Source organism: Protopterus annectens, chromosome 13.part0 (genome assembly GCF_019279795.1).
Source record: "Protopterus annectens isolate FY-2018-M chromosome 13.part0, PAN1.0, whole genome shotgun sequence".
In the NCBI taxonomy this organism is placed as follows: Eukaryota; Metazoa; Chordata; order Ceratodontiformes; family Protopteridae; genus Protopterus; species Protopterus annectens.
In genome coordinates this window covers 1,104,600,879-1,104,612,302 of record NC_056747.1, presented here as the reverse complement: position 1 = coordinate 1,104,612,302, position 11,424 = coordinate 1,104,600,879, and the positions used below count along the sequence as shown (strand labels likewise).

Here is an 11,424-nt window from a genome sequence, read left to right as displayed (position 1 = left end):
CAACTTCACCCCCCTCTCACCCCCTAAAAGGCCCATCTCAATATCGGAAGATTGCCAAATTCCGGTAATAGCGGTCACACAGGTAAAAAACGCACTCTCCAAAGCTAAGAATACAGCATCCATGGGACCAGATGAAATCCTGGGCTGTGTACTACATAAACTACAATATGAACTGGCACCTCACCTAAGTGTCATGTTTAATCATAGCCTCACCTCAGGTTTCGTGCCCACTGAGTGGTGCAGGGCTACAGTTATCCCACTCCACAAGGGGGGGATCCACCTTGGATCCCGGAAACTACCGTCCCATCAATATGACGAGCCTTATCTGCAAGGCCATGGAGCGTATTATCATGGAACTTATAAGCAAAGACATTGGCAACCTTCAAACACTGGACCCCACCCAGTTTGGGTTCATGAAGGGCCGATCTTGTCTCCTGAATCTGACTGACTTCTTCGAATCAGTCTCCTGAGCCATGGACAAGGGTAAGGTGGCCCACACAGCCTATCTAGACCTTACCAAGGCCTTTGACACCATCCCCCACTCTGAAATCATAGATAAACTTACTAAGCTGGGCATTAATCCCTACATCACCCAATGGGTTGCTAACTGGCTTACTGATAGAACCCACACTGTAAAAGTAGCCGACTCCAAATCCAGCTCCAGACAAGTGGAGTACCTCTGGGTTCAGTCCTGGGACCGCTCTTGTTTGGCATCTACTTCTCTGAAGTACAGGCCAACACTAAGGGACTCTGGCGAACAAAGTTTGCAGATGACTGCAAACTGGGAGCCATTATCGAATCCCCAAATGATGTGGATACTCTAAAAAAGGGCCTTATAGAAACAGATGCTTGGTGCCAGAGCCATGGGTTCAAGCTCAATGCCAAGAAATGTATAGTTATCCCCTCTGGGAAAAAAACATGTATCCGTGAATTACCATATAGGTGGCAGTACACTAAACACCGAAAGTGTGATAAGAGACTTAGGGACACAGGTGGACAGTGGTCTCACCTTCGATAACCACATCGCCACAACAGTCAGGAAATCCTTCTATGTGGCACACCTCTTCACTAAGGGCTTTTTATCCAGAAAAAAGGAGGTCATTGTCCCACTGTACACATCCCTCATTAGACCCATTATAGAATACAACACCCCGTTTGGTATGTACCTCTCAAGACAACTGCAACAACTGGAAAGGCTGCAGAAATACCTCACTAAAAGAATCACAGGCCTAAAGCAGATGCCCTACGCTGACAGCCTTAAAAAACTCCAGCTATATTCTGTCACATATCGTGTACTCTGAGGCGATCTCTGCTTAACATAAAAGGCCATGTCAAACCCAGAGCTGTTGGACATGCTACACTTAAAGAAATCCCAATCCCTCAGAGCCACACGCTCCAGGGATCTAAACCTTGTCATCACAATAAACAAAACATGCTGGAGGGATAGGTTCCTGACCCAGAGACTCCCCAGACTCTGGAATAGATTGCCCATACATGTCAAGTAGATTGCCTCTTTGGCCCTCTTCAAAAAGAACCTTGACGATTGGATGGGAGAAAGGAATTTCACCCCGGGGATCAAGTCAGTCACCCTGCTAGACAGGGGTTCAGGGAAGTAAATAGTGTGGGAAGAAATAGCCAAGGAATTGTTAAGGCTTGTATAGACCCTAGCACTGATAGCCTAGTACCAACTTATGAACCTATGGTACTGGCACTCTCTGTAATTTCCTTCATGGAGTTGACAAGAATTATAATATTTTTATAAAGATATTTGTAGAAATCCACAACCTTGTGAAAACATCCTGGCTTGCTAGGAGCAGGGGGACAGGAACCTGTCTCTAAAGGTGTACAACTAAACCCATTTGCCAAAGCTTCTATCGCTGGGTGTAATTCTAAGGATTTGAGCTCAGGTAAGCCCATGAAGTCTTTGCATCTCATTTGGACATCTGGAAGGTCAGACTCACATTTAAAACAATGCTGCATTCTGATGTGGGTATCACCAAATGAAAAATTTTCTATTTGATAGACAAAGGATAAGGTATTTTCAGTGTCCGACTCATAACTTGGAGAAGAAGGTATATGGTTCACATAGGCCAGTTCATCCATCTCTGAACCAACTTTGTTAAGTCCTAGGAAACAGAAAGGGATGAAGGCCTGCCCAGATCATGCTGATGCAAGACAGTGGATGTCAATTGCCTGGATCTGTTAGTAGCTGACTTGAGGTCATTGTGCGCAGGCGGACATCAATAACTTCACTCTTAGAGCCAAGAACACTCACATACACCAGTACAGAGGAAATACCACTCTCACCTTGGAAAATCAAGATATGAAAACCAGATCCAGTCAATCATAGGAAAGTGTCTGACTACAGGAGGAGTTCAGCTTGGAAGAGCTTGGAGTCAGCCAAGCATGTGGCAGCCTCCTGAGGGGCAACACCAGAGACCTTGGACAAATCTGCAGACATCAGGGTCTGAGGCTATGAAACTATCTTACTGAACCCAATGTCATTGATCCTAGACAGGTCTTCAGCATCTGAATGGATACTGTCCTCCTCCCTTATATCCTTCTTGTAGGGGCACACTCTTTCACCCTTTTTATGTAGGTTGACCGCACTAGGGTTTGCCATCGCCATAGCTATTCTTTGGTTTAGATGGCCCTGGCAAGCCTTTGCTCTCCACTTGCTGGGTGGGTGGCCTAATGGTTAAGGTGTTTGCCTTGCAAACATAAGGTACAGGGTTTGAGTCTCACAAGGGATAATTGGCTAGGCTTAAAATGTCTCGCAAGGGCAGTTAGCCTAGTATTAATCTATGAACTCATGAACCTATGAACTTAATGGTCTTCTAATTCAAGCAAGCACAGTGAGGGTAGTTAGGGAAATTATATTTAAGCTCCAAATAGTATATACACTAAGTGTGAAAGTCTTTATGTGGAATCTGTTTCTTACATGAAATTCACCAAGAAACTTCAACTTCTGACATTTACACCTGACAGCCAAAAAAATACAGTGGGTATAAACATGCACAGTATTGCCAAAGAGGTAAGAGTTTCCTTAACAATGGATTAGCCACAGAGGATCCTCACTAAAAGAATACAGGGTGTGAATAATATGTCCTGTGCAGACTCCCTCAAAGCCCTGTCCCTGTACTCTGTGTCTTACAGACTACTGAGGGGCGATCTATGCTAACTTAACAAGGTATTCTCCAATCCAGCCGTGATGGATCTGCTACATATTCACAAAACAAACAGTATTAGAATTACCTGCTCTAAGGATCTAAACCTTGTATGTGACATAAACAAAACATGCTAGCGAGACAAGTACATGCCTCAGAGATTACCCAGTCTCTGGAAAAGAATCCCCAGTCATGTGAAACAAACCTTTTCCCCAAGTCTGTTCAAATGCAATCTGGACCAATGGATGGGAAATCGCAAATTCACCCATGGCTTGTCACTTGTGGCCCTTATGGACAGAGAGAATTTGTAGATGCCCTAATGCACAGGCATATACCAAAGCTGATCTAGCCCGTGGGCACTGAGAATCGGGGCATGAATAGCTAGGCTTAAAAAGGCTTTAGGGCAATTAGCCTAGTAACCTCCTATGACCCAATGAACAAAGATCTTATATGAAAATTCAGGGAAACAGACCAAACTGATGGACTAAGGAAAGCTAGCAAAATACGCATCAATCTGCACTCACACTCCAGATGTCACTGACAACCTGATAGAAGAGCATCATTCTGGCCAGAAGGAGAATGGTCAAAGCTCTGAAAATCAGGCCAGACATTAGTTCTGCAGCAAAAGCCCCAAGAAGTTATCACTACTGCAACAGTGGACAATATGATGAATATTTTTAGGTTGCAGAGTCTTATTTATTTATTTTTTTGTTGGAATCTCTTTAGGTCTTTCACACTGGTCTAGTTGCTAGAAAGGTGCATACTGAACAGGGCATTATATTCAAAGACAGATCTAATAAGAGATGAATAAAATGGAGATAAAACTTCTATACACTTAGAGGAAATATCCCAAAAGATATTTTGTACAAGACGGAATGGTTTTCTAACCATGACTGAAACATGGTGGCCAAAGGAAAGCTTATTAATGATATAAATACCCTGACCTCTGATGACATAGTCACTTTTGAGAGGGAATGCCATTTATATGATATAAGGTGGGGGTGCTGAATTTCCCAAAAGTAACCGTACTGCATTTCTTGATGTTTATGGTGAGTCTCTGATTAAATTAGGAGGGTATTTGACAAGCATACCGAATTTACAATCATCAGCAAATTTAGTAAGCCATACTCCTGTGACTTCTGTCTTCTCATCAAAAGAACAAATGCCAGTGGGGTTGCAAGATGGAACATGCTGGGCACTGCATATGACATTTTTCTGACAAAAGGAACTGCCACTCAACCTTTACATTATCTTTTCAATCAGTGAGTCAAGTCAGTTATCCAATGGACTACGTATTGAGTTATGTTGATTTGGGCGAGTTTATCAAGAATACTTACATGAGGGAATGTATCTTCCTTGGCCAAGTCTAGGTAAGTAGAGTGGATAGTCTGACTTTCTTCTAATGACTTGGTAACCCTTCAGGATAAGAATACATGCTCTGCCTTTTATGGATTTGAACTGGCAGGAGTCAAGGGACTGAAAGCCTCCTATGTTGCAGTTTACTAGCTCTACAATTAGACATTCCATTCTAGCTATACTGTAGGGATATCTACAAAAGCTCTGGAAGTCAGATCAGACATCTTTCTGTGATAAAATTACCATATAAAACATATGGAAGCAATGAGCCTTACAATAAATAGTTACAAAGAAATGGATGGACTGCCCTCCATATTTCAAAGCATGTATGACCAATGTCACTGTAACAGAAAGTGCCTGCCAGAGAATCACTTGAAGATTTTGACTTTGTAGAGGCAAACAGTGAAGCCCCACTTGATATCACCTGCTGCAAGAAACGCCAAAGTAAGGTCTACATCTCTTTTGGCAACTTTTTGACATGACAATATCATGGTAAAAGTGTTCATTCACTTTACATACTTGTACATAGCTCATATATTTTCATATTAACTTCCTTATCTTCATTCATTCCAGAGTGGTACTTTATGTTTTTAGGCCTTCTTTGGGAAGGGTTCCACCTGAAAAAGCCAAAGAGACTGGCATCCCTTTAATTAAAGAATGGAACTTTCTGGTGCACAAAAAAAAACTTTATGCTTTTGGTCCAACTCTTAATAGTCTTTTTCATGAAATACTACCAGTCTTTAGTGGATATGTGGTGGACACCCCCCCCCCCCAAGTCAGAATAAGCCTTAAAGGTGTAAGTTCTTCAGTAGGTTCAGTGGGATCTGTTGACCACACGCAATCATTTTGTTCCCCTGCCAGATGTTACCCTAGATACATCATTAGCTGATGAAGCACATAAAAAAAAAGAAAATCAAATATATACAAAATACAATGAATAAGAAAAAAAAAGACTTCCAGAAAAGGTACTTAATACTCTGGAAGTCATTTGACTGATACAAATGGACTGACTACTGAATGCCTCAATTACTGCAGCAAGAAATGGAGATGGAAAAGGCTGCATCTCTTTTACTACCCAGCATCTTACTGATGTCCGCTGTGTAGGGAGGAGACGTCAGACCAGACAGGCAGACATCAACCTGAGGTTAACACATCAGTGATGAATAATACAGCAGTGGTCCCTGCAATGAATAACTTTCATCTGAAATAAGCAGAACATTTTTCACTTGCAAGCAAACACAAAAAGCAAAACAGTGCACACAGAAGTTGCACAGACCACATAGGTAGCAGACAAGTCTACGAAATTCCCTAATCCATAATTCTTAACCTCTGTTACAAATGTTCAATACTCTTGCAGCTGTAATTCTGATTATATTCTTGCCAAAGTCTGTAACTGTGGAAATCCACCATCAGATAAATAAACTATAATATATACTTACTGAAGTCTATGAGCATTTTCCCAAACCCTTGCCTCATGTACTGTGGCATCGTAAGTATACAGGAAACATTGTAATTCAAAAAAGAATTCTTTTCCTGAAGAAAGAAAGAAAAAAAAGCATATGTTCAAAGTAATCAGCAAATTAGGACAGCGTTCTGAAATCTCTAGCAAATGTTTTCTGTACGTAAAAACAACAGCCGTTCCTATCATTAACAACAAATGATGGCTTTCTGCAAATGAACTTTGCTGCTTCTAATATTCAAAATGCAATCTGTCTCTCAGGCAATACTAATACAAAAGTAGTCATCATGGTCACACCTCTTACACAGGACATCCTTTGGTGGGTTACCGTCAAACAATGCTCTCCCATGCCCAACTGCCAAGATCTTTCTGAGATTGGTCATTTACAGGGCTTAGCTCATTGCTATGTCCTGTGTTGCTCAATTGGGAACATGCGTTTCACAAACACGTCATTGTCCCCTTCAAGAAAAAGAAAAAAAAAATGTAAAATACTAAAACTGAGACAGAGATGGAGACAGAGACAAACATATGGAATAACAAAACTCTAGTTTCTACATGGAAAAGTCATTTATAAGGAGGAAAGTTGAACCACAGTAAGATAGAAACAATAATAAAGGGATATGAACTTGGAAAAGAAATTTCTACCACAGCAGGATACACTTTTGATGATTGAGACACCAGCTGTGGAACTATTGAAACTACCCAAAAGAACAGTCCGAAAGGTAAAAAGAAATCAAAATGCAGACTAGCCTTAGAAGTTAAGATTCAGGCAGCAGGCAGAACAACTCTGAAAATGTGCATGAAAAATCATACTGCCTGCTGCACAAATGACTACTGCAGATATTGTTTAAAAAACTTGAGGTTGCAAACCCATAGCACAGTGATCTCACAAGGTCTCAAACTTTCTGGAATAAGTATACAATACAGTGTGAAAGATGGTAAGTACCTATTTGGCCACTGGCTTACCACCATTTTCAGAAGGGAAGTAAACTACCTGGCTATATATATTTAAAAGTATTCAATATTCTGAATTTAGAATTGCAGATAGTGGTGCCATCCAAAGTATGGAGAATGCATAACCATTAGGAGCCTCAACAGGGATGTAGCAAGGGTGATTTCACAGTCACATCAGAATCAACTTACAGGAGAAAGATGTGAGTTTGATTTGAAAAAGACTGGAATATGTATCCAATTCTGGTGGAAAGTAAGGTAGCACTCAGTGCATACAAAAACACAAAACTAAGAAATACTACAAGCACCAGTGATGGCTACTACAAAACAGAGACTTAAGCTCTGCTGAAAAAGGAGGATAAAATGCAGACTGGTAAAAAGACAGTGGTATTCACAGTCATTATGCAAATGTATAAAAGAAATCCTCCCTCTTCGTGCAACAAAGGAGCAATTTATAGAGGCAATTTACACTAATGTACAATGGCCAAGAATAAACTTAGGCAAATGAACCATAAGAAGATATAAATAAGAAATTATATACATCCGTGTATGCCATTAAGTCATTCTCCTGCCTATTTGTGATTCAGTCATAATCTGATTTCCACACCATCCACAGATTCATTATAAAAGGCAGAATCACACCTTTTCTATCTATTCTGCAATCTGAAAATATGTGTTCCCTTGTTGCTAGTCTTGTTATTTCCCACTGGGAACAACAGCTAAAACTGAGTACCCGACAGTGGTTAAGATAAACTAAAACCAGCAAAACCACAAGACAGAGAGTGAGAGAAAATTCCCAAAATATTGAAATTTCCCACTGGGAGCTGCTTGTTTTGACAGAGCCAAAACTGCCTGAACCCAGCAGTGCTTACCGGCCAAGAAGGCAGAGATATCAAGGAGAATAAATACTCAGAATTTTGATAATCAGGAGATACTTGACAGATTTAGAGTGAACAGGAATATTGTAAGGGTATTAGTGAGTACACATGGCTCTCTCAGGAGCACTGGAAAGGGCTTTCCTATCTCTATGGACATAAAGCTATATATATCCCTCACTAAACTTGCCACATGGACCTTCCCTAGACAGACTGGGGACCCACTGGATATCTCACAGGCTTCTGCCTCAAGGATACTTTAGAAGTTCCCGGATGTACTCTTAGCACATGTGGATCAGTACAGCTATTTCTCTGTGTCACCTCAGGACTGATCTCAGACTATGTGTGCCTTTTATTGGGTGTCACTTTCCCTGAGGTGCTTGGTCAAATAGTCTGTACTCATGTTGCAATTAGGGGTCCAACGTATCCAAGGGGGAGCAGAAACACAATAGGAAGGGCTACCATTCCATCAACTGCCAGGCAGTGTGTGATGCATGAGACTGCATCACCAACTTCTCTGCCCAGCATCTTGGCAGTGTGCACAATTCCCATATCTGGCACATTAACTCAATACTGCCTCTTCCTGTATGGTAGGATGCCCTGTGGTTATCTTGTTGGAAAGCAGGAAAATACATATATATTTTTATCCTTTATATAGCTATTCATAGTAAAATGCATTGCTTAATAGTAAACCATCGCGATCGTGCGACTACTTAAATCAAGTACGTTGATGCTGTACCAGTCCTCAAGTGTTAAGAAAACTTATGACTTTTAGCTTTAAACTAACTCACTGGCTTCAAATTTGTTTGGTTTCCATCCCAATACCCTTCGCTCAGTACCTCAATAGGAACCATATTTCATCCAGCCCTTTTACCCGAAGGGACACTATTAGCTGGTGACTTCCGTTGGATTCCTTTCACGCTGATGTATATCTGGGCTCGATGCGGCAGACAACATCCAAAATCACATTAATCATTAAAGCGATGTTGCCATGCTTGCGCTTACCCGAACAATGTCCTACATACTAGCATTCACTCCACCAATCCGATCCTGGGAACTTTCAATGGCTGTTTTGTGAGTCTCCTTTGCCATGCTGGTTGGACCTCTCCTATCATTCGTATGGGACAGTGCCGAATTCAGCCTATTTCGATTGTTTGATTTACTGACTTTTCAATCTTTGGAAAAGGCTTGCCCAGTATGACAAGCTTTGCACATGATGCTATTTTGAGTAACAAAACGAGTAACGTTTTTCCAAATATTTCATAGTCTTCTCCTAAGACAAATACAACTCAGTTTCTTATCTTTAAACTGAATACTCATTTTATATTGTTGGCTAATGACACTAAACTTTGCATATTACAGGCAATTAATCTCTTGTCACCTAAGCAGTACATAGTTAATAATTAATCCTCATTTAATAGAATCTCTACCAATCTAACAATTAACGCTCTACATCAGACACTGCAGTTAAATTGCCTGGACATACGCTAAAAAGAAGTTATGTCCTTACCATAACGTTCCATGTGGAGTGTTCATCTCGCCTTGGTTATTACACATGGGTTCGGAGCCGATCCTCGGCTCCGTCGCCGACTGCAAGCTCTGCATCGAGAAGAAGCTCGAGGACATCTAATACCCACAATCCCCCTCTGCCTTTACCTCAGATCTAGTTTGCAAGCAAACCAGACATAAAGCACGCACACATGCCAACTATATACAAAAAATACATATATACAAACATACCCAGTGTATGATAGTAACAGTAATACTGCAACAGCAGAAGGAGAATACTCCAGACCAGGCACCAAATCGAACGTTCTTCCTAAGGGTGGGAGGGTGGGAGTAATAACCAATGCAGATGAACACTCCACATGGAACGTTATGGTAAGGACATAACTTCTTTATGTGAGAGTGTTCAATCTCGCTTTGTTCTTACACATGGGTAGCATCCTAGCTCCATGATCCTGAGGAACTCAAGGGAGAACGTTCTTGAGCACAGTGGAACCAAAGGTTGCCCTATCCCTAGAAACCCTGTCCACTTTGTAATGAGATATAAATGTATGTGGTTTAGCCCAAGTAGCAGCCGCACAAATAATGTCTAAAGGTAAACGAGCTGCGTGAGCCAAAGATGTAGAAATTGATCTGGTAGAATGTCCTCTGGGTTTTGCTGATAATGTTTGATCAGAAGCTTCATAAACATAAATGATACAGTCAGTTAGCCACTTTGAAAGAGTTCGTTTTGTGACTGCAAGACCCTTTCTGCTGTCAGCAAAAGCTACAAATAGTTGATCAGATTTCCTGTGATCTTTTGTTCTATCCAAATAAAATCTGAGTTGTCTATGGACGTCTAGTTTGTGCAACATATACTCTAATTTATTAGAGTGATCTTTAAAGAAAGTGGGTAATTCGATGGATTGATTAATATTATTAGTAGAACAAACTTTGGGAAGAAAGGATGGATTAGTGCGTAGGGATACTCTGTCAGAATGAAAAATTAAATAAGGATGTTTGACCGAAAGGGCCTGCAGCTCAGACACCCGTCTAGCAGATGTAATAGCCACTAGAAACAATGTTTTCCATGACAAAAATTTCAAAGTGCAACTTGAAGCTGGTTCAAAGGGTGGTAACATCAATTTAGAGAGTAATAAATTTAAATTCCACGGTGATGTCGGACATCTGACTGGTGGTCTGATATGAAAGGAACCCTTTAAAAAGGCTTTACAAAGTCTGTGAGTCATAATAGGTGCACCACTTTCCTCTACATGATAGTTAGAAATGGCAGCTAACTGTACTCTTAAGGTAGCCGGGGAAGCTCCTTCCTGAAATAATTCAGTCAAAAATTCTAAAATCTTATTCAACGGAGCTGTAACAGGGTCCAACTGATGTGACTCCGCCCAGAAGACAAACCGTTTCCACTTACTGGTGTAAGTCTTTGTAGTGGAAACTTTATGAGAAGCTACCAAAATATCTTGAACCGCCGATGTAAGGGGAATTGACCTGGCTAGAAAGGGAAGCGGAGCAGCCAAGCTGCTAGATGGAGAGATTCCAGGGATGGGTGAGGAACTCCTGACGAGTGAGTCAGTAGATCTGGCTCTGGGTCCAGCATCCAAGGTCCCCAATGCGGTGATGCAATAGAAAGGGAACCAAATTTGACGAGGCCAGAACGGAGCAATGAGAATTATAGTCCTCTGAAGGTTGTTTGCTTTCTGTAGAAACTTTGCAATCAGGGGAAATGGAGGAAAAGCATATAGGAGACCCGGGGCCAATCGTGCACCAGCGCGTCCCTGGGGACTTCCCTGGAGGGGTAATAGGGCAAAGTAGCTCCTGCATTTGGCGTTCATTGGAGACGCAAACAGATCGCAGGTAGGCTGGCCCCATTTGCGAAAAATCCTTCCCGCAACTGACTGTTTGAGGGACCACCGTGAGGCAATAGTATTGCTCTGCTCAGCCTGTCGGCTATGACGTTGGATGACCCCGGGATGTGCGTTGCGATCAGAAAGCGACCGGTGGACTCTGCCCATTGCCAAATTCTCATGGCCTCTCTGCATAGTTGGTAAGACCTGGTTCCCCCTTGCTTGTTTATGTACCAGACTACGGACATGTTGTCTGTCTGAACTGC

At 41.6% G+C, this 11,424-nt stretch overlaps 1 protein-coding gene across 3 annotated transcripts in view; it reads right to left on the bottom strand.

Moving 5' to 3' along the window:
* The window catches only part of LOC122788133 (histone acetyltransferase KAT7-like), a 1,071,811-nt gene that overhangs the window by 211,665 nt on the left and 848,722 nt on the right, over positions 1-11,424 (bottom strand). For all 3 annotated transcript variants that reach the window (XM_044055075.1, XM_044055076.1, XM_044055077.1), the window contains exon 12: positions 5,963-6,056. In XM_044055075.1, coding sequence (XP_043911010.1) covers positions 5,963-6,056 — 94 coding nt within the window. The remainder of the gene's footprint in view (positions 1-5,962; positions 6,057-11,424) is intronic.